This window comes from Vulpes lagopus, chromosome 10 (assembly GCF_018345385.1).
Source record: "Vulpes lagopus strain Blue_001 chromosome 10, ASM1834538v1, whole genome shotgun sequence".
Taxonomy (NCBI): Eukaryota; Metazoa; Chordata; class Mammalia; order Carnivora; family Canidae; genus Vulpes; species Vulpes lagopus.
The window spans coordinates 78,937,410-78,964,559 of record NC_054833.1 but is presented as its reverse complement, the minus strand read 5'-3'; the positions used below and the strand labels follow the sequence as shown (position 1 = coordinate 78,964,559).

Below are 27,150 nucleotides of genomic sequence, written 5' to 3'. Positions count from 1 at the left end.
TTTCCTGCCCCTGAATTTTGGTATCTGCCTTTATAAAATGCTAGTGAAGAATACTCATCTCATAGGGCTGTATGAAAACAAAATAACAATGTGGATCGGCTAGCCCCCACCCCAAATACCAGTGTCTAGGAAAAAGACCTGGTCATAAGGAGTACTGAGGAAGGGCCTGGGGAAAGTGGGGAAACATGACTGGTAGAGATAATAATGAGCTGGCCAAGGGACAGACTCCTGGGCTAGATGTTTGAGGGTGAGGAGCCAGAGGGTGCTGGTGGCCAAGGTCAAATAACCATGTCAAGGGGAAGGGGACAGCGTGGTCTGTCCCAGCTCAGTCATGAGTCAGAGGGGAATTTCTGGGGGACTAAGGGGAGACATTAAGCAGCCTTCCATTCTGACAAACAGGATAGGATCCAGTCTCCCTGGTGGGGTCAAGGGCTTGGCTTGGGTGAGTATGTCAGAACCCCAAGTAGGCCTGTTGGCTGGCACTGTGGCAGGACTCCAGTCTCCTTGCAGCACTGGGATAGGCATCAGATATTATAACTAAAACCTGAGTATTGGGCTTGGGTGCCCACTGCCAGGATCCACCAGGCGGGGTGGACGAGATCCATTGTGACTGGGGCAGCAAAGCCAGCTCCAAACCCCACCTGCCAATGGGAATGCAACTGCTAATAAATTGCCTCTGTGGTCAGAACTGGCTCAGGGCTGAGTAGGGTGGTGCAAATTTTCAGGAGGCTTCCAGGACATTTAAGGAGGAGACTCAGCAACTGCTCAGGGTATAACTTCATGACAAAATTCCAGAAATCTTGCCACTCATTATAATTTTAATTCTTCCCTGTCTGTTTGAAAGCCTGGGTAGAAGTATTTGATTCATTGGGACTTACTTCTACAGGTAACATGGAACCATGGAAGTCCTTAGAAGAATGGAGTAAATGGGCAGAGCCATGCTTAATATTTATTAGACATTGTTTAGAAGGAAAGACAAGGTGACCATTTAGAAGGCATATCCTGCAGTGGTAGTGGGATGGAGAAGAAGCGACAGTTGGACATACGTGCTCAAAGTGGAATTGTCTGAGTTTTCCTGTAAAGGCTGGGTGGGGGGGAGGATGGGATGGTGGATCACATAGCACTTGTTACCTTGCCAGTTGAGGATAACTGACTCTACAGGAGAAGGACTGGGATAACCACACCCACCCTACTCTTCCTTGCAATGGAGAAGCCCACTGGGGCTGTAAGAAAGGGTGAGGCTGAGAACCCAGCCATTTGGGGTGGTTCAGGTAGAGCCTTAGAAGGAGGGAAGGAGAGGTCACACTGGCTCATTTCACAGCTGACTTTCAAATCACTTCTCTGCTTCCCATGGGAAGGATGGGCTTAGTGACCACTACTGCTTCTAAGAGAGGATTTTAAGGGACCGTAAGGAGCACCAGCAGCCAGGCAGACCTGCGAGAGCAAATCTACCTCTGCTCCTCACCAGCTGTGGACCTCAGACGCTTCATTAATACTTAACAGACATGAATGCAGAGTTTACATATGTTAGGCACTTTGCAGATGCCAGCTCATTTATTCCTCATTACAATGATATTCTCATCTCTGTTTTATGGATGAGAATATGGTAGCTCAGAGATGTTAACTCACCCAATGTCGCAGAGCTACTAGGTGACGGAACTGAGCAGCTGGGACGTGAATTGTACACTGAAGCCTTGTGCACTTTACCATAGGAACACTGTGCCTGTTTCATATACACACATGTGCATATGCATTTATCTAGAGTCATCTATATGTAGATGAAAGGTGATATTCCAAGTTCACGGTTCAGTGAAGATAAACAAATTACAGGCATAGCATAATGTTTATATATTTAAAAAGCAAACACCTAGGAGATAAAACTAAGTATTTCTGTAGTCAACTCTTGTGAGGGGAAATACCTAGAAGACTCTAGAAGAGTAGGCTGAATGAATAACTTTCCTGGTTTTCTCCAGGAAAGGAACAAAGATGGAAGGGCATGGTCAAGAGTTTGTTTTCTCTGTAATGTTAAAATTACTGTCATATTTTAAAAAAAAACTAATGGCAAAACAGGGTGGCAGAGAGCAGCATTAGAAGCAAACTTAGGAAAGCTTTATGTTTCCATATTTAATATTTACTATGTTTTTAATTTTTATATTTACTAAAATAAGGAGCACCTGCTAAATAAAGAGAATAGTGTTGTTAGAAGTTATAAATCCTAAATTATGGGTTTCATAGATTAACTTAGATGGTTTCCCTTGATCATGGCATGGCTTTCTGAGGCAAAGAGACCTGGGTGGTGATCACGGGACTAGGATAGCCACGAGAAGAAAGGCAGATTATGGCTACGTGGGAATAGGAACCTCTAGGCCCTCTTCCAACTCACTCACTGCTGCCATCTCTAAAATGTCTTTGGTGTTTCACAGTGGAATTTTGTGGCTGCTGTCGGTCATAGCACCCACTGGCTATGCAATATGCACATTGGCCCAGCCCTCCACAGACTGTTCTCACCTTTTTGAAGCATGCATGCAGGGCAGACTGCTGGGTGTTTCTTCTGGCCTCTTCGAACCTATTCAAAAGAAGATCGTGAGTCATTCAAATCTTGTCCAAAGATCAGCTTCAAGAAGGGGATCAATAGATCTCTAGCAACTACTTCATTAGGGTGGTTTGAAGTGCAGAGTGAAAAATTGCTTGTTTTTGAGTCAGTTGTGTTGATTCCAAACCCTTTTCTCTATACTGTCCAACATTACCAAGTCACCTCTGAGAAATTCAGTGGGTAATTTCTGTATTGATGCTAAGTGAAGAGTCATTCTGGTGTAATTAAGAAACTGAAGTCTGGAGTTAGACTCTGGGTGTGAATCTCAGCTCTTCCAATAGCTGCTTCTGTGATCTAGGTGCTTTCTTTCTAAACTTACTGCCTTTATTTGTAAAATGCAAAGTAGAGGAGTTTAAAACTCACAGAGCTGTAGTAAGGATAATGAACTGATTTAAGTAAAGCAGTTCACATGGTATCTGGCACAAATTAAAAACTCAACAAATGGGGCTCCTGGGTGGCTCAGCTGGTTAAGATATGATTTTGATTCCAGCTCAGGTCATAATTTTAGAGTTGTGAGATCAAGCTCCACAATGGGCATGGAGTCTGCTTAAGATTCTCTTTCTCCCTCTCGCCCTGCCCCTCTCCCTCTTTAAAACAAACAAGAAACAAAAAAATCCTCAACAAATATTATGCATTACGATGATGCCTGCCATTTAATATATTTTGTCTAATGGCTCCTTGTTTCTTAAAAAATTTTATGCTTAAATAGGTAATGATATTCATCATAGGGAAAATGTAAAATTGAAAACTTTAAGCACAAAGGATAAAATGGAAGTCATATGTTAATCCTATTACCTGAGTTTTTGCAGGTTTTTTAATGAATGTATGTGAATGCATATATTTATATAACCAAATTAGAATCATAATGTATAGATGATTTTACACTCTGCTATACTGAATTGTTAATAAAAAAGTGGCATAGGAAACCTTGGGATAAAATACAGGTTCTACAACATTATTTTAATGACTGTATAGTCCATACTTATAAACTTTTACTTTTTAAAAAATTTTTATTTATTTATGATAGTCACACACACAGAGAGAGAGGCAGAGACATAGGCAGAGGGAGAAGCAGGCTCCATGCACCAGGAGCCCGATGTGGGATTTGATCCCGGGTCTCCAGGATCAGGCCCTGGGCCAAAGGCAGGAGCCAAACCACTGCGCCACCCAGGGATCCCTTTACTTTTTGATGTTGAAGCTAAACATGAGAAATATGGCTCCTGTCTTCAAGGAGCTTATCACTGATCTTTTGGGAACAGCATCCCATTTGACATATATAACATTTAGACAGCCTCAGAGCATTGGTACTTTAGATTTCCAGTATTTCTCATTATATAAGTGAATAACATCTTAATATCCATTTGTTCGCTGCCATGGGCATTTCCACCTTATAAATTCCAGTTTTAGTCCTAGAATCACCATGTTGAACATCATGCACCTTTTAAGAGATTTTTATTTAAAAATATATTTGAATCAGACACTCAAAGTATTTAAGGATGCCTGTTTCCTTCTATCCTTACCAAGATGGGGATAATCACCTTTTTAGTCACTGCTAACTTGATAGGCAGAAATTATCTTGTCTTAATTTATCTATGTATTTAAAAAATACTTTTTGGCCATAGCAATATTGGAAACACAAAGTGTATAATAACATAACATTTCAAAAAGTGCAATTAGGTCTAGATGAGAAGTTTGACTTCTTCCCCTCAAGCTCCCTACAATTCCCCCCTGCCCCTCAGTCTGGGTTAGCATGTGCCTAACATTGCTGGATGAGGGTGAGGACTTGGCTTCCCCCGCATATAGAACAATGCCTGGAACATAGCAGGCACTCAATAGATATTTATTAAATGAATGAGCAGTTTTCTGAATACCATAATAAAACTTTTCTATGGATACATAAGCACCTACATGCATACTTCTTTTATTAATAGAAACAGGAACCAAATCCAATCTTATGTATCTTTGCAATTTTTTTCATATAAATTATTTAGACTTATATTATTTTTAAAAGAATACTGCATAATACCATCATGGGTTCTCTATTGGTGAAACATTTAGTTGCTCTCTATATCTAGCTATTGTTTATGAGCCCTCAGAATTTATCCTTTAGGAATTATTTGTTCATATTGTTTACTAATGTTTCTATAAACTTTTTCTATAAACTTTTAGGAACTTTCTGTATATTCAGAATAGTAAAGGTCTGTTTATAATGTATGCAATAAATATTTTTTTAATTTTCTAAGGCCTTTAATGTTCTTTATGGCATTTCTTATGTAAACATAAATTTTCATGAAGTTAAATCTATCCATGTTTTCATAAATATGTATTTTCTGCATACTTATGGTGGCCTTTTTACCCCTATATAAATATTAATGTTTTCCCATACATTTTCATGTCTATATACAATACATTTGATATTTCATTTATATGGAAATTCATTAGCAGTATGGTGTGAGGTAGGAATCTAACTTTTTTTTAGCAGTCTTTATTACTCCATTTCCATGTATTTGAATAGTCTTTAGCCTCACAGACCTGAATACTTTCAATTACACATTGATTATAATTTCTGGGGCCTCTGTATATTGTTTCATTGATCATTCTATTTTTTGCCCTTTAACAGTAATTTTAAAGTATATTCTCTTTATGTTTTGAGATCTTCTTGATAGTATAAATTTCTTCTTGCTAAATTAACTTTTTTGAATATTCTCATTAGCTTTTCTCTTTAGATATGCATTAGAATATGATTGAGCATGAATATGTGATTGGAGATATAGAATTAAGATGATTGGAATTGCGCTGTTATAAATTACAGATCTTCTGCACTCACAGTGGGGTTATGTCCTGATAAACTCATTTTAAGTTGAAAATATCCTAAGTTGGGGTGGCCCTGGTGGTGCAGCGGTTTGGCGCCACCTGCAGCCCGGGGTGTGATCTTGGAGACCCGGGATCGAGTCCCACGTCGAGCTCTCTGCATGGCTGCATGGAGCCTGCTTCTCCCTCTGCCTGTGTCTCTGTCTCTCTCTCTCTCTCTCTCTGTGTCTCTATGAATAAATAAATAAATAAAATCTTTAAAAAAGTATCCTAAGTCAAAAATGCCTTTAATACACTTAAACCACTGAATATCATTGCTTAGCCTTGCCTACCTTACATGTGCTCAAATACTTACATTAGCCTACAAAATCAGTTGGGCAAAATCAACTACCACAAGGCCTATTTTATAATAAAATGTTCAATATCACGTGAATTTATTTAATACCATACTGAACATGAAAAACAGGATGGTTGTAAATGTATTTGTTGGTTTGTCCTTGTGATTGTGTGGCTGACTGGGAGCCGCCCAACATCACGAGACAGTATCTTCCCACATATCCCTAGCCCAGGAAAATAGATCAAACCTCAAATGGGGCACCTGGGTGATTCAGTTGGTTAAGCACCTGACTCTTGGTTTTCCTTTAGGTCATGATCTCATGGGTCGTGATACTGAGCCCTGGGTTGGGCTGTGTGCTTTCAGATTCAGAATCTGTTTGCAGATTCTCTCCCTCTGCTCTTCACTCTTTCATGCTCTAAAACAAATAAATAAACCTTAGAAAAAAATAAACCTTGGAGTATAGTTTCTACTGAATGTGTACTGCTTTCACACCCCAGTAAGTGGAAAAATTGTAAGTTGAACCATCATAAATCGGGACCATCTGTAATCATGGAGAAGTGATGTTTTTAGAACATTGAACCTTCTTTCCTCAACTTGTTTACTTTCTGCCCTTTGACAAAGTTCTGTAATTTTGTAAAGTTTTGAATCTAGATCTTGCATCTTCAGTATTAAATTTATTCTTGGGTATTTTATTTTTGTTGCTATAATTAACAGAATCTATTTATAGCATTAAATGTCCTAAAATGTTATTTATAGCAATATAGAAAATATTGATTTTTGCATACTTGTTTTTAAACTAATCATCTTAATTCTCTTATTAGTTCTTTCAGCTTCTGATAGATATTTCTCATTAGAAAATATAATCTGTAAACACTGATTATTTTCTCATATTAAGTACTTGAGTTTTTCTTATATTAGCTGCATGCACTGCCTCAAATTTCAGAATAATGTTAAGAAAAGTGACAGCTGACAGTTTTGACCTCCATTTAGTTTTAATGGAATGCCTTCAAGTTTCACTGTTACATTTCATACTGACTGCTGGTTTGACATAGATGTTCTTTCCCATGTGAAGGGAATTCTTTAATTCAGTTTCTGACTGAAGAGGATAATGAATTTTATCAGATGCCTTTTTGGCATCCACTGAGATGAGACAGTCTCTCCTGACCTATTAATTGCATTCCAAGAATCGACTTTATTTAGTCATGGTTTACAGCCGTGTTTAATTTGCTAATATTTAATTTAGGAATTTGATTATTCATTAGAAAGATTAGGCTATAATTTGTACTACTTTTTGATGTTTTATTATTCTAGCTTTGAAATATGAGTTGAGGAACTATACATTTTTTTCTGTGTTATTCAATAGCTTCAATAATGAGTCATTTTCTCCCTTCATTTATAGCCACTCCAGGCACACCATATTCATTGGCCTGGCCAGTTCCACCAACACCTCCTCTCTGCTGCCACTGCCTCTGATGAACTCCTTCCTACTCATTTCCTAAGACCCAACTCAACCATCAATACTTTTATAGCCTTGTGCCATAATGTTAGCATATGCCTTCATTCCAGCACTAATCCTAGTATAATTCACTCATCTATTAACCTGTTTTCCCCATCAGATTTTGAACTTCTGGAAGCAAGGACAGTCATGTATGCATTTAAAAGAGAAATTTCTGAATCTCCAGTGCTTATCAAAGGACCTGGCACACAGCAGGTGTTTAATAACTCCTTGTTACATGAATAAATCCATGGTACATTTTGCTTTAAATTTTGCCAGTGAAAAAATTTCAAAGAGGTATGTGTATGCTTCTTTGCCTTTCTTTGACAATAAAATAGAGATAATAATCACTCACTGCCATTCTGCACACTTAGCAGAGTTGCTGTGCTGGGAGAACGGATGTGAAAGGATAAAGGATAAAGTCAAAGAATTAGGTACAAAAATACACAATAGCTATCAGACTGTCTTTGATAGTAATAATAGATAATGTGCACTGAGCATTTACTATGTTCCAGGTATGGAATTATCAAATTTATTTCTCATAACAGCCCAATGAGGTAGATAGTATTGTTTCAATTTTACATGCGAGCGAGCTGAATTTTAGAGTTTAAGTGACTTGTCTGAGGTCAAACAACGGGCAAGTCGTGCAGCCCAAGAATTCCAAAAACCAAGACTTTTGGAATTCAGAGTCCACTCTCTGGAAACTGCTCTGTATTGGCTCATCAGTAAAGACAGTATGCTCCATTTATGTGAGAAAAGGGACAAATGATAAGCAAAGGGTGAAGATTTGGTCAAATACTCTATTTCCCTGGTATTGCCTTAGTTTAGTGCACAACAGAGAGGGAAAAAAAAACCCACTAATAAGAATATCTACCTGTTTGCCTTTGGTATTATCTACCTCTCTTCTGATGAAAGTAGGCTCCTTTGAGTAAGGTTTCCTTTCTTTTTAGTTTATGCTAAGATGCTGCTTTATACCCAAAGGATGCACATTGGACTGTGTGAGCATGGATCATCTTTCTATTTCTCTTTTGATGAGAGGGACAAGACAGGTAAAGAGGAGACAACTTTCCTTTAATAATTAAGTTCCTACATTCTTGAGCTCATGGTCCGGAGGTATAGGTGAGTGTCGGTGACCTCCGATCTGAAATAGGATGGATTTCAGGGTTCCCCCCATTCCAATAGGGAGGCACAATAGAAGTACTAAAAGTAGACTGTGAAGAAGAGGAGTTTACCACTTTCCTGTAGATAATAACCCAGGCTGGACTGCCACGGATTCCATCTCCGACCCCTCCTGCTTGTTCACCACTTCAGGCTGTGACCCCAGCTGAGTGACAGAAGTGGTGAGAGGTGTTCAGAAGATTAAAGGCCCAAGTCACCGGAGGCTGCCATCTCGCAAGAATATTTGGACGTTTTCTACTTGGCAATCATTAATATTCTCCAGCAAAGGATGAACAGAAACCCTGTTCAAAAAGCTTCCCTCTTCAGATCTCCATACCTTGGAAGATAAAGTGAATGCTAGGGTTTTGTTTTGAAATTAAATATTCATTGGATTGGGTCAGAGCCATTACCGTTCTTGAGAATAAAACTGAATTTCTCCTTTGTTTTGAAACAACTAACAGTCATTTCACTTAAGAATCAATTTCTGTACTACATCAGTCAGGGTACCACGTGGTGTGGTTTTCCTAATATAACAATCGCTACTTAGAACTGGATACAGAAAGACACCAAGTGTTTCACAGTGGGTGCATGGGCATTTGGACATCGAAGACGCCCTGCAGACAGAAGCACCCACGGATTACAGGAGGGACTTGGGAATTGAATCCTGGGCACTGCGCCAGCCCCTGGGTTAGCTCTTTGGCTCTGTTCATTGATAGCTGCTCCATAACATCACTGAGTTGGTTTCCTAGGCTGTAAAAAGGGGATCGCACTGTTTCTTCTCAAGGGCTGCATAAAGATTTAGAGGTAGGAATTAGAAAATGAGTGACACAAAGTAGAAACACAAGAGTGGCGGTGAGGATTCATATTTTCACAAAAATACCGAGGACCGGTCACTAAAAGCCATTTAGATCTGTTTAGTTTTTTTCCCCCTAATCTTTCAGGCACCATTGCTCACATTTCCCTTGAATTTAAACACCTTTTAAAAGCTTTCAAAGCTCTGAAGGTTGATTTCAGTGAAACCTGTTTTTATTCTAGGCATTTTTCCTACTGTCATTCTCAGTAAAACAAAAAAACAGTTACTGTCAAAACAAGGGTTTGCTCTCAAGCACAAAATGAAAGCAGATACGTCTGCCTGATTTATTTTGGCATCCGCCTAGCAGTTAAATAGGACACCTTTTAATTGTCACTTCTTTAAGATTCATTTAGATTGGGAAAGTAAATCACCAGTGCTTGGTTTCAGCTAAACTGGAACTAGTTGGACAAGAAGGTTTATTCTTTATCCCTCTGGCACATAGCCTTTTGAAAACTGCCAATTAAAGAAGAAACTGTGTATTTAGCCCCATACTGAAGATTGGTAACATCAAATGGATTTTTGTTTTTACTTTAAACCAGAGGAACTTAGAAATCTAATTTATTTCCATAGATCAACCAGAGGTCTGGGAAAGAAAGTCAATACCATTAACAAATTTATGTAGAACTATTTTTTTTAAATATATTTTTTTAATTTTTCTTTATTTATGATAGTCACACAGAGAGAGAGGGAGAGAGGCAGAGACACAGGCAGAGGGAGAAGCAGGCTCCATGCACCGGGAACCCGACGTGGGATTCGATCCCGGGTCTCCAGGATCGCGCCCTGGGCCAAAGGCAGGCGCTAAACCGCTGCGCCACCCAGGGATCCCTATGTAGAACTATTTAAAAGAGCGAACATTCAGCTATTTTTTACAATTAAAATCAATTACGAGGGAAGAGACTCAAAAGTCAAATCTCAACTCTAACATGTAAGAGCTGGGGAAGTTATTCAATCTCTGCGTCTTTTTTAGTCTCTAAATTGGGGACTATATCCACCCACAGTTTAGAAAAGTAACTGAGGCCATGGACAAAAAGCATATAGCATCTACTGGGCACGTGTAAGCTGCTCAAAAAAAATGCAAGCCACTGTCGTTATTCAGGAGAGCTTGTGTAACATTTTCTAGCAATTTGATCCAGGGGTGAGCATTTCTCAGTGTAGGAAAAGTTGCTTCTTCTATTTGCCCCAAATTTATTTTGCTGGAATTTAAGTCCATTCCCTCATTTTCTCACTGTGGCAAAAACACCCGTTTAATACTTTCTGTATAATGAGGTCACATCGAGGACACGTGTGTCTCCAATCATTAACATAACCATTCCTAGACTGGGGTGTCTTTCTGGCATCTCAGTCATCTAACTGCAACCTGTAATCTGGCTGATTATTGGATAGACAAACTAATCTCGTTATAAAATGAAATAAAAATATTTCTCACACACACATACACGCATAAATATACATAAACACACACACATATACACTTTTTTTTTTTTGGTCTTATGATGTTTCATGTTTTTTGATGTGGAGTGTATGGGGGAACGTGAAGGAAGATAAAGGCTTCCTTCTTTGGGTCCTTTAAAGCAGACAACCTTGCACTGAATTATGGCAAACTCTTTGAGGGTATAGATTAACCTCAGTGTTTGAACCACCAGTTGAGCAGGGTGTTTTGCTTTTTGTTTTTTAGGGGAAGACAACTCACAGACCTAGTCTCTGGGTCTTTCCCAATTTTGGAAGCCTACATGTAGTTCAAATACCACATCTATACAGGCTGTGTCTTTTCCGACATCTTCCTCATTCTTCACTGTGACTGCTTCTCCAAGAATAGCAAGTGTCTGAAGTCAAGTGAGGATGAGCTGATCTAACTCCTCCATGAAGCTTTCTCTTTCTGGCCCAGTGCCAGGAAAACTAAGGCCTTCGCCTGGTCAGATGGAAGCTTACAGAGAAGCGATTTCACCTTCCAGTCCTTCGCCTGAGTGTCCAGTAGAAACTTGTAGAATAAAACCAGGCTAAGCTGTTGTTCTCAAACATGTTTATTTGTTAACAGTTATACATGGCGTGTTACAGAAATTAATGGAAAATTTCTAAAAATTTCACTGTTGTTGAATGTATTGTACATAAAGTTAAAAATAATGTGTCCATATATGTTAACAAACTGTCATCTGAGGTAAAGTTAAAGTAGGTCTAGAAATGTACTGCAAACAGTCATTTTCTCTTTCTCATCTTTATTAAAAAAATATGTGTCAGAACGCAGAAATTGAAATGAACCAAACCCACAGAGTAAACATTTTTTTTTTTAAAAGAAGGTGCCCAGTACATGACATGATGGGGTTTCAGTAGACACTGGGATGAGTACGGATTATAAAAAAAGTCTTGTGGCATGGAAAGATCGAAGAGCTACGGGTCATGGGGACAGAATGACAGGTGGCGTTTCCCTGGTTTCAAAATTTAAAGTGACAAATTTAGTGCTAGTGAAGGATGAGGAATTAACAGTTGTTACACACGGATTTTCTATCGATCTAACCGGAACTGGGCAGACTCCCCATGGCCTTTTGGTATTGGCTCCCCGGCTCTTACTTGGAAATTCCACTGTACTCTTGGGATAGGATGTGGTGGTTCTGAGCTCACCAAACAGGGCTTGTTAAGGATCAGAATTCTGCCAAAGATAACATGGATGGCAGTTTAAAATCTTGACTTTATTTCCCTCACTTTAATGCATCACACAGGCATCTTTGTTAGGTTCAGAGCCAGTAACACTTTCAATCACATTCAATGAATGATGACAAGTCCACTGGGCTGTCACTTTCTGCTATGAAATTAACTCCAGACGGTGTACCCGAAACAGCAACATCGGTCAGCGTTCACTTTGAACATGTCACAAGCAACCCAAAGAATCGGTATAATGGTGTGATAACTGAGAGACAAACTCAAGACAGCCATAGTGAGGGAGGAGATTTAGCACCACTTGTTTAGAATCAGGATCTCGGACAACGGAGCAACTGAAGCCATGTCCCCCAGGGGAACTGCCTATGGTATCAAATCCCCAGAAAACAGAATCGAACCGGTTTCAGGACGACTCTCACGGTCATCACATCTTTCCCATTTTCCCCATTCAGGTGAAAGGATGACTTAATTATAAAATGGATGCACATTCCTGGAGAAATCATGTGGACCAACAGGTGATAGTTACAGAGGGGGGTAAATGGCCCTTCTCACTTTCCTGGTTCTTTGGACCTTCCATGTTAGGATGACATCGACATATATTCTGTAAGGACATTTGGTCAGTTTACCTAACTGGGAAAAAAATCACGTTCCAGTGACCCGATAGTGTAAAATTTGGGCCTCGAGCAGTAATGATTACCTTGAATTTTGATTTTTTTCTTTGTGAACAAGTATACCTTCTTTCAAACCACTTTACTTTCTATTGATATGACGAAGCACAGTACACAGGCCTATTTAAGTCAATCATATCAATGTCAATTCTACTTTCCAAATTTTAAAACCCAAGTAATAACAGTTAACCCCAAACCCAGTTAATCACACGGTCCTCTCAAGTTTTCTCCTTAGTGTTAAACCACTAAATTCAACATACTGGAACTGCATAGGAACATCCGGAGAACACACTTGACCTGTAGAACAATTCTCTGTAGGGCAAAAATATATAGATTCTTTATGAAAATCATGTGCTAAACATACGAACTGAACACTGCACTTTTTTGTCTCATAAATGTAAAAAAAAGGAAGCTTAAACTCTTCTGTTTCACATACAAACAGTCCAGTGATCTCTATGGGGGTTGGTGGTAGTGAAGAGGTGTGTGTGTGGGGGGAGAGGGCGTTTCAGAATCTGAAGGACAGGCCTTCAAAATGTGAACGTTTTCCTGTTTGCCAGCGATGGTGGATACTCTTGTGGAAAGGTTGGAGTAGACTGTGGGGTCACGTGCCCCCCTTCCTGTTCACTAGCTGCCGATTGGCCAAGTGTTCCTGCCAGCTGTCCCTAAACTCCAGCTTCCTCCCATATGCTCCACAGTAACATCTGGAGAGGGAGCCCCATCCATCAAGTTTGTCACATCCTGCACTCAATCTGCTACCTTCTCTACAGTGTAATGGCATTATTAAAAAGCATTTTCATTAACATTTATATTTACAAAAAAAAAACTGGCATTTTTTTTTTCATTAGAACTCCTTAAAGCCATTTCCCTTAAATATTTAAAGAGTTTAATGGTAAGGTTTTTTTTTTTTCAAGTTATAAAATAAAAATCCCATTTGAATTTTCTGATGTACAAAAAGAGAGATGAACCATTGTGATCCTGGAATCCATTTGCTATTCCGAATATCCATGTCACCACTGTTCCACTAGAAAGTCGGTTTTAAGATCCAAAACCACATTCCCAGGATTGTACCAGAATTATTTGGCAAATGACTTTTCTTTGAAAATGGCACGTGGAGAAGACACTTGTCTGCATAGCATCACAGCAGCAAGATATCGGAAAAATAAAAAATATCATTTTATTGTACTTAGAGTTTAGAGCTTCTGAGAAAATCAGATGCATTTTTCATCTTTCTCATCAATGGGATCCGATGTCCTTTCCAACTCACAGAATGAAGGTTCCAACCAAAAGCTGTCTTTTTCTTTGCCATGATGCAGAATAGTTAAAGGATTGTTTTGGCAACATTCTTGATCATAAAGAATAATCAACCACTTATTTGTCTTGTGATTTTCAAGTTAATTCATTTCATATGAGGCTTTTCTTTTCCAGTTAGATTTCCTCACCCATATCTAAAAAAAAGTCAAAAGCAATACAAAATTTTTTTACACCCATTAATTTTCAAACATGACAAAGGAAAAGGGGAAAATGGCAGACCAGGCCCTGTGGAGTGATGAGAAGATGTCGTCATGTCAAAAGGCATATGGATGAGGATACTGTAGTCACGGAGGACCTCTTGCTTTTGTCTGAAAGAAGTCAGCGCCAACCCTGTTGTCACTCTCTGAGGCCTGTCACTCCACATTTGATGTCTTTACAGCGGTCAAAGAGGTCGAAAAATAAAAGAGAATTACGATTTTGCAGACTGGGTCATCTTAAACCCATGTTAAGAGAGCTCCAAACATTTGTCGGGTAAGCATTTGCTTGGTTTGTGATTTAATGTTGGGTATGATTTTTTTATGCTTTTTTGATTTTTTTTTTTTTTTTTGTGCTGCCATAGTTATCTGCCATGGTTGCCAAAAACCCTTAGTTTCCTCTTCCAAATGAGTTCCATTGGGCAATCGTGAATTTCGTTGTGGGATGAGGTGAAGCAGAAGAATACAAGAGAGAGCCTGTCGCGATGCTGATTTCCATGCCAGTCTTGAAGCACCTGCCGTGAGCTCACCTCGATGCTACTTCTTAGGTCTGTTGATCTGCGCATAGAGAGGCTCCAGCTCCTGGGGACAGAGGGACAGAGTGAGAGCTGCTCTTTTCCAGATAGGATTTTCTGAGACAGCATGGGAAGGAGGGTTTGGGATTAGAACAGAAAGATGACAGTTTATGATGGATGACCTTAGGTAATTTTTGGATTATTTGATCATGATGCATGTCATTTTGGCGACTTTTTTTGAATCATCAAGAATAACTACTCACCCTGTTTTGCCCTTGGTTTTCAAACTGAAACTGGTTTCCCAGTTAGGGAAAAAAAAAGCATGGTGTATCAGAGAGAGCTGGACAAGCTGTGTGATGTGGACACGATCCTTGGCCTTTCTAAGCCTCAGTTTTCCCAACCACTGAATGGGAAGAACACTGTTTTTCCTACAGAGTTCTTGAGAGACTTGAGGTGATATATATATATATAAAGCATCTAGCACAGTGCTTGGCAGTAAGAAGTCTTCACAAAATGCTAACAATCAGCTTGAGACAAGTGGACATTTTTCCAACAAAGTTTTATGAATGTCTACTTGAAACCGCTGAAATTCTATTTCAAACTGCTCTTTGGTTTCTATAAGCAGTGAGGACCGGGCACACTTTGGAGCAAGCAAAACAGCAATTAGGACTTTAGCTCTTAGTTAAGTTTCTAGGACCTGTTTGCATTCAACCTCCTGTTTCAGGGATGGCCTCTCATTTGCCTGTACCCATGAAAATGGCTGTCCTGAGACACAGGGGATTTTCACCAGTATATAAGGCAAACCTTCAGTCCAATGGTAGATGGGAAATGGTGTTTAGCTCTGTTGAAACTACTTGACTTCCTCCTGTTGAAATGGCCCACGGTGCACTGGCCAAGCAGATCAGGTCAGGACTCTGGTCTTAAGCATACACAGGCCCTTCCTTTAATTGACCATTTGCTGTCACTCTTGGGTATTTGTGTCAGAATTAAACGGACAAGGTGACATCTTAATTGTGTCATATTTCTATATTAGCCTGTGTGTTGCCATGTGAGTATAGATCCTTTCTATTTGCTTATTCTCTGGAGCCATTAGATTTAACTGATATTCTGTGAGCCCTGACTATGTGTCTGGCACCATGTTAGCTATCTTAAAGTACATTTTTTTTTAACTTAACAAATCATCCTTGTCAAGTAGATGCTTTATTTATCCTTTGCAAGTGGGAAATCACACAGAGAAGTTAAGCAATTTTTCCACGGTCCTACAGCTAGTAAGCTTGGGATATGAGACCTAAAAGTAGGGTCCAGGGCTTTTCTAGTCTATAACAACAACTGTCATAAAAGAGAAAAGACCAATCCTTCAATCTGTAGTGTTGTAGAGTGCTTTGGAATTTATAAAGCACCCTCGTGTCTTATTTTACCTGCTTAACAGTCCTGGGAGTGGCTCTTATTCTTTCTGTCTCATTTTGCAGATAAAAACTGAAGGTCACAGAAGTGGTATGATCTTAAGGTCATTGTGCTGTACACCTTGTGCATTTAATAGATACTATTGTTTGTCTTTATTATAAAGGGGAAGTGGACTAGGAGATAATTTTGTCCAGATCCATCATTTGACAGGTGAAGGATCTGAAGCCTAGAGAAGGGAGTTTTGGTTTCCCCAGAGTCAAAGGTCACTTAGAAACCATGTCATGGACAGAACCCAAGACTCCTGCCTTCAAATCCAAGATGTCATCCTCTGGACCTCACTATGTCTGTATTTTTCCAGGGAAAGGCATCTTCCTATCCTTTGAGGCCCCCTATTCTGTAACAGAATACAGATTTGTCTCTCCATGCTTTCTACCTATGGGCTTCATATCACTCTTGGAAATGTAAAGAGTAAGTATGATCCTCCTCCAAATGCCTAACGACAGGATATATGGAAGCTCATTATTCCATATCCCACCTCTGGGTTACTGCTTGCCACGTCCCCGTGCTATTTTACACACATTGACTTAGCACAGTAGGCGCTCAATGAGGATTTGTTGGATTGATGAATGACTATAATACAGTTTCTACTTTCTTCACTGTTCTGATCACTTTGTCCTAAATACCCTCCCGTTTGGCTTTATTCTCTCAAAATCTAATCTAGCAAAATCTATAGCAAGTTCATTTGTCATGCACCTAATCCATTCCCTGCCAATGCTTTGAAATGTTTCAAATACCTGTTGCAAGGCCAATACCAACCACATAACTTTACTGTGTGTTTGTGTTCTGGGGGTGGACTGGGTGGAGCCAAGGTAGAGTGGTGACATCAAGTACAAGTTCTGGGAAAGAACATGTTCTTCTGCCTATGCTGTGTTAGAGGATGTATCTTGATCTCTCCTGGGTAGAAATGCTCAGCCCACTCTTCTTTTAGGATACCCTAAGAAGTCAGGCCGCCTTGATCTCACCCTACAATTTGCTCTATTCTAATTTTGGAAACTAATTTATTCAACTGAGAATGACACCTAAAAACAGAAGAAGACAGCAGGCTCAGACAGGGTAATTAATGCCACACTGCATTAACTTTCTGCAGCTGAGATAAATATTCACACATCTCCTGCTTGCCGGAATTTAACTTCAAATACCCATCACAACAGCAGTAAGGACTGCAGTCAACTCTCAATTATCCCCAGTAATGAAGGGGAGCAGTGGTGTGGAAAACCCCAAGCAGCAGATAATCCCAAAGTCTGACATTGTGATGCATTATACGTTTTGGCAATAGCTTTACCTTCCTTGTTACAGAATCTCAGACTGTCAGAGCTAGAGGGGTGTAAGAAATCATTTGATCCAGAAATTTCTGACCTGCCTTCTGGCAAGGTCGTGATGGGGTCTTCAGGCTATTTTCAATATTCCAGAAGCCTAAATGGAATCATACATTAACACAGCACCCTGTTGATATTTTTTGTTTTCCTTTGGCAGCTTTGGCCACATCTCTGCCCTCCTTCAAATCCCTCAAAGGTTCCCCATCACCCACAGGGTAAGGTCAAAGCTCCTCAGCTGGGCACACGAGACCCATTTGTCTCGTAGTCCATTAGAGCTAATAAATGCCCCTTTCAGATCGTGAATCAAAATTTAACTTTCAGGTCATGTAAATCATAGTTTTTTGTTTTGTTTTGTTTTTTTCCAATGTCTTTTATGCCTCTGCCAGAATGATCCTTCTGAAATAGATTTGGTCATGCCATTCTTCTGCTCCAAGACAACCTCCTGACTCATTTTCCCAAGAAAAATGAAGACCCCCCAGGATGGCACACAAGACCCTTCCAACATGGCTCCACCTTCTTGCCCAGCCTCATCTACTTCCATTCTCTTTCCTATGCCCCATTCTTCTGGTCACCCTGACACGACAGGATTTTCCCATCTCTGAGACTCTGTTCAGGCAGTTCCTTGTGCCTTTGGTGGCCTCTCTTTGTCCTCCAATGGGGAGTTCATAGTTTCAGACCCAGCTCCAATATAAAGGCTTCCGGGACTCTGTAGGTGATGTGGGCTACTCTGTTCCCACTCAGAATTGGAGCATGGTGGATCTCACCGTGTAGAACATCCTAGAAGATAACCTGATGCAGTGCAGACAGAGGTCTACAGAGGGGACTGAAAGAGTCTAGGACTGGAGAACTCTGTGCCGGTCACTTAACCCCTCTGAGTTTCAGTTTCTTCACTAGTAAAATGAGGCTATCCTCTCTACCTCTCTACTCCTTCAGTGGTGAGTACTGAAGGAGAAAATACACACTGATTATCTAGCACAGAGGCTGACACACAGGAAATATTCCCAAAAGGTTAGGTCCCTTCTGTGTATTGTGGTTTTATCCTTCCTTTGTAGAAGGTGGTTTTAGACCTAATAATCATCACCTGTAGGTGGCTTCTCCTTCATAGCACACAAGAGCACCTGCAATGGGGTCTGTTAGGAAATGTAATAATGGCGCTGGGGTAGCCCAGGGAAATGGTGCAGAAAGCATGAGGGGTTAATCTAAAGAAACTGGGTGCACAGCCCCGTGGATAAGAGTCTGCCACATGTTTACAGACTACTTCCAGTATGAATTGTGTGCTCATATACAGCAGCCACGTAGAATCACAGAATTAGGGTAATAAGAGCTTATATTTACAGAAACATTTACAGTCTATAAGGGCTTTCTTATTGCGTATACACAATCTCACTTGGGTATCACACTGAGGCTGTACCCTGGATATTCCTACCTCCACTTAGAGCGAAGAAATAAGCCTCCTCAGAGCTTGGTGACTTGCCCAAAGTCACTCAGCCAACACAGCACAGAGATGGGATATAACTAGTTTTTTTTTTTTTTCCCCAGCTTGGTTTTAATTGCGGTATAATATATACAGCATAGCATTTGCCATTTTAGTCATTTTTAAGTGTCCAATTCAGTGGCATTAATTGTGCTTGCAATGTTGGGCAACTCTTTCATCACTCCAAATGGGCTGTATGCATTAAGCCATAACTCCCCACTCCTCCCATAGCCTCAACCGATGGTGACCTCTAATCTCTGTTCCCGTTCTATGAATTCACCTATTCTCATTTAAAATTATTTTGATTGAGGTATAATTTGCATACGATGTACATTTTCCTCACTTCCCCCAGTTGGCCCCACCTTTTTGGCTTGGTGGGCAGGGGCCAACAGTTTCCTATCCTGCCTTGTAATGAGACCTTTTTTAAAGCCACCTAAATTATGCTTAGTCCTCTGCACTCATTTAATTTTTATTATGTGTCTTTTTGGAAACCTCGGCCACATCTACCAAAGATATGTCCCTTGAAAAAATGATTAGTGGAGCGAAGACACGGCATGCTGAGAAAGGTGGTCTCAGATGTGAGGTCATTGTGCGCCATGCAATCTGCTTGCTGAGCGAGCCTGTCTCTGCCTGGGGGTGAGATCAATACCTAGCCAAGCCAGGGGTCAGATAAGCCAGAGGTGAGCCAAAGCTTGAGTCCCTCAGTACCACTCTGCCCAGGCAAGCACAAGCCCCAACACTGGGGCCCAGTTCTGTGGGGTTTTACATTTTCTGCCTTCGCAAATGAAAAAGGTGGTGGCGCAGCCAGAAAGGAAAGGAGGCTTTAATAAAGTTAAAGTCCTACCTGAAGACATGCATGGAGTCATCAAAAACACATGGGTTTTGGAGCCAGAAAGAGCCCAGCAATCCTAGCCTCCTGCATGAACTTAGGCAAGCATTGTGCCTGGGTCTCAGTTTCTTAACCCGTAAAATGGGGGCATGTGCCATCTACCTCAAGGAATCCTAACAAGTAATACATGAGTTCAAAAAAACATAAACGATATTAACAAGTGCTGGGAGACTTTGAATAAAAAGGAAACAAACCCCACAAAGCTTTCTTGTCACTTTCAGCCTGATTGTCTGCCTTTCAGGGTAGAAAAGTCTTTCGAACACAGGATGGATTTAAGACATATCTTAGAGACTGACACTGCTGCCAAAAACACTTGCTTCCTGAGGTCTCAGGTGCTGAAACCCACTTGCTGAATGCAGAGAAGCAGAATCTAAGTCCATGGGGGGGGGGGTCCTGCCTATGTTGTGATCAATTCTCCATTTCTCCAGCAATGAAGGACACAAATCATCCGCTTTGAACACATACATCATCTTTCTTGACTCCGTCACATAGCAGACGAGGACACTGAGGTTGCTGACACCAATTCTCTGCCCTAAGCAGAGAATCCTGTCCAGATTAAACTCCTGGTCATCAGGAGTGGGTTCTGGATCTCAGCCAATAATGGCTAGGAACCCCCAGAAAATCAGCATATTTAAAGTGTCCGCTGTCCTGTCCTTCATTAGAATAAAGACAGCTGGGGGGAGGGGTGCTGCTAGAAGATTTTGTTTGTGGATTGGGTCTTCTGTGCTCTGATCGGGTGACCCAGGCAGGTTAGGAGGTCCTAGAATGTCAGCTGGGAGGGCATCTGGGAATTGTTGTACAGAAGAGAAGACCAAAGGTCAGAAATGAAGCCATCTGCCTCAAGTCACACAGCTGTTAAGTCTAAGAGAAGCTGCTAAAACCCATGTGTCGGGGTCTGGCTGAGAGCTCTTGAGTTATTTCATCTGAGTGTAGATTGAAATTCTAGCCCTATTACATGTGAATCTTATGATTTCAGCAAACCATTAACTTTTCACCTTCCCTGTCCTGTCTGTGAAATGGGAATGATAAAAATATTTAAGAGGGCTCCTTGGAGGATTGAATTAGGTGGTGATGTTTATGAAAGTGTTATAAACATGCTAGCAATTTACAAATGTATTAGTAGTAGTAAATGAAAGGCAAGGTGGTTGACTTCTGTAGAGTGATTCTAGAATCAGCGAGTGGGATCTAAATCAGAGGTCAGCAAACCATAGCCCATTGGCTAATTTTGATGGCTCTGTTTAATAATTAATTTAATACAGTATTTTAAATAAAATATTTTTGGAACTCAGCCACATCGATTTCTTCATGTGCTGTCTTTTGCTGATGTCTTTTTCTAATGATAGAGTACATGAGTTGCCACAAGAGACTTGGCCCACAAGCACAGGTATCTACAAAGAGTTTGCTGACCTCTGGTCTAAATGATCAACATAGTCTACTTGTGCCCACTACTCTAGTGGCTTAAAACCATATGGAAATCTTCCTGCCCAGTCTGGTTTTCTCCTTTGACCTCCAGCTTCTTGAATCCAGCAGCCTTCTGGCATCTCTACTTGGGTGTCTCATGAGCATCTCAAGGACAACTCAAGTTCCAAGGTACACCCACCCTCTCTCTGCTCAAGCATGCCATCCTATGTTCCTCATCACATGACTGGCATGCCCCACCCAGATTCCCAAAACAGAAATGTGGGGGTCGTCTTAGGTTATGTCCTCATCCTCACTTCCCATCTCCCTTCAGTCTTAACTTCTCCAGGTTTCATCTTTTCAATTTTTCTGGGCACCAAGCCTACCTCTCCTTCCTGGCTGACACAGCCCTCAGCAGGCCCCTCTCATCTCCTGACTGCATGATTCACAACATCCTGGGTGGGACTTGCCTCTGAAAGCTATGTCCAAGAGATGGACAGGTGATTTTCTGGTTTTTTTTTTTTTTTTTTTTTGTGGTTCTCTGGGTTAAGGCTCTGTTGTTTCATTCTATTTAAAAACAGAAGAGTAACAATAACCGCGAATACATGTATTCTGCTTTCAAAGCTTACAAAAGCACTTTCATATTCATAGTTTCTGTTTATGGGACAGCCTGGGAAGGGAGCTGTTATAATTAATTATCCATATATATCCATGTGAGGGACCAGGGTATAAAGGGGTAGTTACGTGTTCGCCTAAGGTCACCTGCTTTAAAACCATAATCCAGACCTATGTCTCTGACTCTGTGTGTTTTTCTTTCTTCTTAAAAAGATTTTGTTTGTTTGTTTTTGTAGATTCATCCTCCGAAAGCACCTGAAGTTCAGCTTTCTTTTCCTTCAAACACTAGAAATCCATCAGGTAATATTTTATGTATCTTGGGTTCCCACTACGAAGGTCCGTATTACAAACACGACAGCGACTTATTATTTATGGCAATATCTATTGTTACTAAGGGAGACAGACCCAACAATTCCCCATTGTTACAGATGCTACTTTGACTTGACAGCTGGGGAAGTCTGATAGGCAGTTTATTTACTTAGCCATTTAACCAAATAAATGTTTTCATTTTTCTTTCATCTCCTCAAAAGCTAACATTTTGCCCTTAAAATTGCTCCAGCAACACATCAGTGAAGTATAAATTACCTGCCATTCCCACACCAGCCATTACAATATTATTTTGGTTCTTTTTTCTGCTCCTGTTGACCCAGGCTTTCAAAGACACGTGATTCTCCCAGACAGGAGGGTAGGGGGAGAAAATGAAATAATTGAAGAGATTTCCCTTTATTGCTAAAACAGAAATGCTGTTTGAGATCGGTCCTGAAGCTTCCACCTGTGAGGACTGAGTCCGTTTGTTCCCCTTTTACTATGGTGCGATATGGCTTTCACTTATCAACAGATGTCACCCCCTACCTGCTAAGAATTGTGTGGGTATTTCTAATAAAAAGAAGCTGGAGATAAAATGCAAGGGTGATAAGAAGGACAAGACTCCTGCTTCCCAACTGTATGAAGGCAAAGGGGAAAACAGATCCACGGATGTGACTTTCCCTGCATGGTATCCCTTCTCCAAATGTCTGGAAAGGCATTAAGAAATTGCAGTCGGTATATTTCTAGTTGGGTGGATGAGTGAATGTGACAGAGGTGGAAGGATCATATATGGCCTGGGTTGCTAGTGATGGAAGGGCCCAGAAAAGCTCATTTAGACTTCCCTTATCGGGGGGTTTTGGGGGAATATGCCTGCAAGGCTGGCATCAGCCTCTTGGCACAGGATTCTCAACAGGCAATTGTGATATTGCCAAACGAAGTGTTCAGAAAGAGAAAACTGTTACCCTGAAGATAACAGTCCAGCCCTTTTGGGGTGGGAGCTATTGATTATGACACATATATGTCAACCTAAGAGTGCTCATTTTTTTGGAATGGACAGGTGGCCTGTGAGACCCTCACTGGATTATCCTATTTATGGGACTGGGCAAGCCAGAAAGCTAAGATATTATATTTTTCTTTTCCTAATTTTTTTCTCCAAAACTGTTTTGAGGCATATTGAAAATTAATGATCTGAAGATAGGAAGTACATAGCAAAACCTCCCAGCCAGTAGCCTGGGTCCTTATGGTATAATTTATTTAATATAAAGGCAAAATGTATACACTCTAAGGTACTGGGGAGCATTTATTGAGCATGTATGATGACGACAGTGGTGATGACAGCTAGCATCTATTGGGAGCTTTCTCTGTGTCAGACACTGTGCTAAGAGCTCCAGATACATCACCTCATTTCATCCAAACAACAACCCTTTGAGGAGGACACTGTTTTTATCCTTATTTTCAAAAATAAGATAGAGAATTATTATGAAATCTCATTAGAGTCACATAGGTAGAGCCAGATTCTAAACTCAATTTCGCTCCAGAGCCTAGATCTTTAAGCTGATTTTTGAGTTGAGTGGTAAGTGTCTGTCTCCACACTAGAGACTGAGACACTATCTCTGCTAACCTAGTGGATGATAAAGCACCTTCTAGCAGATGAAGAAACCAAAACTCAAAAAGAAATTATGGTTCTTGCCCAAGATTTCCTGCTACTAAGGAGCTGAGCTAGAATTTTAATTCAAGTTCCAAATTCTGAGCTCTGCCTACTATCATATCCCATGCTCCATCCATTTACAACCAGTCATGGCCTGGGGTCTGGATGAAGCATCAAACATGGAATAGGCTGAAGCCCTAAGAAACAGTGCAGCTTGTTTGACTGTCTCAAATTGAACAGGCTCATAAAGATGAGGGTTTGATACACTGATCTGCAAATGGTGTAAGTCATCTTTGTTTTCTAGAAGAACTTCAATTTTAGGATGATGTTAGCTGTTATACTGATGAATGGCTCTTGTCATCTCTAGTTCATTCATCAAATTTTTCAAGACAGGGTTGAGCACGTGAAATAAAACATGCACCAGGGTAGAAAACCTCTTGGGGAATCTTTCCAAGGCATCCACCCATAATCCCCAGCTCTTCTCTTTTCTGGAACATTGACTTTGCCTTTAATTCACCAGCTTCCCAAATAGCTTTGCAAGACTGGATTTTTAGAGGTGTACTTCATGGCTTTGCATGGCATGATGTGTCATTATATGCTACTGTACTGATAGAAAAATGTGGCAAAATATTTAGTATGTTAAGTCCTTTAATCATAAAATCTATTAACAAAATACACTCTCCAAACACTGTATTGGCTTTCACTAACTGTCAAAATAACTTCCATGTGAACTGAGAAGAATTTTGAGGTAGCCTCAGAATCCATTTAGGGATGGTGAAAACTATTTACCATTTTAACGGTTCTGACCACCCCATTCAGGACTATAGAAGGAGCTCTGTGGGTAGAGCTTTGCAGTCCTACACATTTATGGAAAACTAGGAAAGTATCTGAAAATTGAACACATTTGTCAAGGGGTAACCTCAGAAATCATGTCTGGGTAACGTGGTATATTTCTGTCTCCTGAGAAGGTTTGCTTCATCAGCTCCCCTTTCTTTCGATCAAATCAGATGTATTGAAATTCAAGTGCCAAAAGCCACTTCTAGTAAATGTAAGTACACTTTGTTCAGAGTAGCTGCTGATGGAATCTGAAGTGGTTCGGTGGTGAACCATATGCCATAGCACAGGTGCAAACAGTGGAGCCTCAAGCAAATACTACATGTCTTTGAGCTTTGAATTTCATTTTTACATTACTAAGGGTGAGGGGGTCGCTTTTGGCTACACAAAATGGGCTATTGTGATCTCTCTTTCTCTATCTCATTCAAGCACTGCTTGGTTCTGCTTCTTCGTCTGGCTTCTCAGAATGTTTGGTTGGTGCACTCTTTAGATCTGTGGAGTGTAGGCAAATGCAGCGACACTCCGCTTAAAAGATTGGAGCCTTTGGATCACACTGCAGTGAGAAAATAATCATTAGGGTGGGCAGAATGTGTCCATCCTTGAATGTTGATGCTCTCTGAAACTGAATCTTTGTTGTGTAATGGTGACCATGCCTCATTCCATCATCACCATCCACTCAGAACATGTCATTAATAAAAGAATATGACCATTCTCCACTCCTCACCCCTACCCTTGACTAGAAGTATGTGTCAAAGGTCATGCATCCATGAGGCAAAACACAATAGCGAATAAAGAGCAAGGAAATGGTGCAAACATCAGGGATATGCTCAGGCAAGGAGAGATGGTGCAGACATTGGGGATATGACTTAAGAAATGAAAGGCAAGCCAAAGGGAAAGCAGAGAGCTTAAGGGTGAAGTATATAAAAAGAACAGATACCTACCCAGACCTGTGCTATCTAGCTACCGGCCTGTGGACTTATATTATCACCACTGGGCTCCCCACTGGGCTCCCCAAATGGATCACTGTTGGATGAGGCCTGTGATCCATCAGGCTAGAACACAAGAAGATAACACTATTTTTTTTTTCTTTTCAACAATGGAAAGCAGAAGACAGCAGGGCATATTTTCATGCATACATATGATCAGTTATTTTAAAGGAGGCAGCAACTGCAGTTGGAAGGTGCCATACCCACCAACGTGGGAACTTGTGGGACCGACCTCACGAAAGGACAACATTTTTCAGCTGCTCATTAGAACATAAAAGAAAGCCCCTCTAGTGCCCCGCTTAGAACTTGGGAATCCGAGCAAGCATTCTTCTCTATGCAGGTTTCCGCGCCCACTATCCATTTCAGATACAGCCGTTTTAATTTTTAGGAAAGGCAAAACCAGAGAGAACAAACTGGTCACTTACAGCTTCTTGCTCTTCGCTTTTGCTGGGACTTTCAAAGCCCTCCTCGAAGATGTCATCTGTGGTGGGATCGCTGGCATGGGATGCAGATGATTTGGATGGAGAGCTCTGTCGAGGGGCTGGGGTTGGAGCTACACCGGGACCACGCACAAAGAAGGAACATCGTTAAGTGTCTGGCTGTCACCATTTACATCCTACAGAGACCTCAGGGGTCTGGCTATATTCAAGTCAAGTCCAGCACTCAGCTTTCTATCCTGAGGTAGGCCAGTTAAACAACTGAGCATCTCCTCTGTACATATCTATCTTGTCCCGTCATACAGCTGACAGGAAAGAGTGGGTGCACACGGATGGGGCAGGCAGTGGTTCTCAAGGAATGGCACTTGGATCAGGGACACTACCACATCCGGGACCTTGTCACAAACGCAGTCTTGGACCTCACCCCAGACCTACTGACTCGGAAGCTCCATGTTTCTACACACTTGAGGTGAGAACCACTGGACAAATTTTTCTTTTTTCTCTCTCTCTCAACATTGTGTGTATGTTTTAGTAAGAATAAATAGATCAGAGGACAGTGATGTGCATCGATTAAGTGCCTTCTACACTTCAGACATTGTCAGAAACTTTACAGCGAGTATCTGTAATCCTCATAGTGCCTCTTTGAGGTAGGGGTTATCCCAGGACAGCTAAGGGAAGTGAAGTTGCTAAATTGCTCAAGGCCACATAGCTGGTTACTGGTAGAACCAGGCCTTGTATCCTTGCACATGGGAGATAACGTGAGAAACCCGTGTTGGATGAAGAGTGCCTCTGTGATGTGGGAAAAAGGGAGGGAGCTCCTGGCAACTTCCCCACTGGCACTTTATCCCTCACTCCATAAGGATACACATCTTCTGTCCTGGCCTTCCCACAAGTTCCTCTTCTCATTTGTTCCAGAGGTTATAACAAATGTGCCATTTGAAGCTATTCTTTTTTCAATAATTTCTAATTTGGCATTGAAAACGCCAGTCACTGGCTCGGCCCCAAGTGAGGAGATGATGTGGCTTAATTTAGTAGCTAATTTTCCAGTGCCACTGATAAGAGCCCCCATCCTGCCATAACTGCCCAGAATTTCCCAAATCTGGCTGCTTATCAGACAGAGAGTGATTATAAAACTTGGTGAGCACCTTTTGCCTTGATGGATCTATATTTAGAATAACAACACTATTTACTGTGTG

General features: G+C 40.8%; 1 protein-coding gene across 5 annotated transcripts in view; it reads right to left on the bottom strand.

Annotated features, from left to right (window-relative positions):
• Positions 1–11,440: 11,440 nt before the first annotated feature.
• Positions 11,441–27,150, bottom strand: part of DAB1 (DAB adaptor protein 1) — a 292,435-nt gene continuing 276,725 nt past the window's right edge. For 4 of the 5 annotated variants that reach the window (XM_041772816.1, XM_041772817.1, XM_041772820.1 and 1 more), the window contains 3 exons: positions 25,943–26,070; positions 25,473–25,583; positions 11,441–14,654 (listed from right to left, as the gene is read on the bottom strand). In XM_041772816.1, coding sequence (XP_041628750.1) covers positions 25,488–25,583; positions 25,943–26,070 — 224 coding nt within the window. In that variant the 3' untranslated portion in view covers positions 11,441–14,654; positions 25,473–25,487. The remainder of the gene's footprint in view (positions 14,655–25,472; positions 25,584–25,942; positions 26,071–27,150) is intronic. The other variant, XM_041772818.1, reaches the window with a different exon arrangement.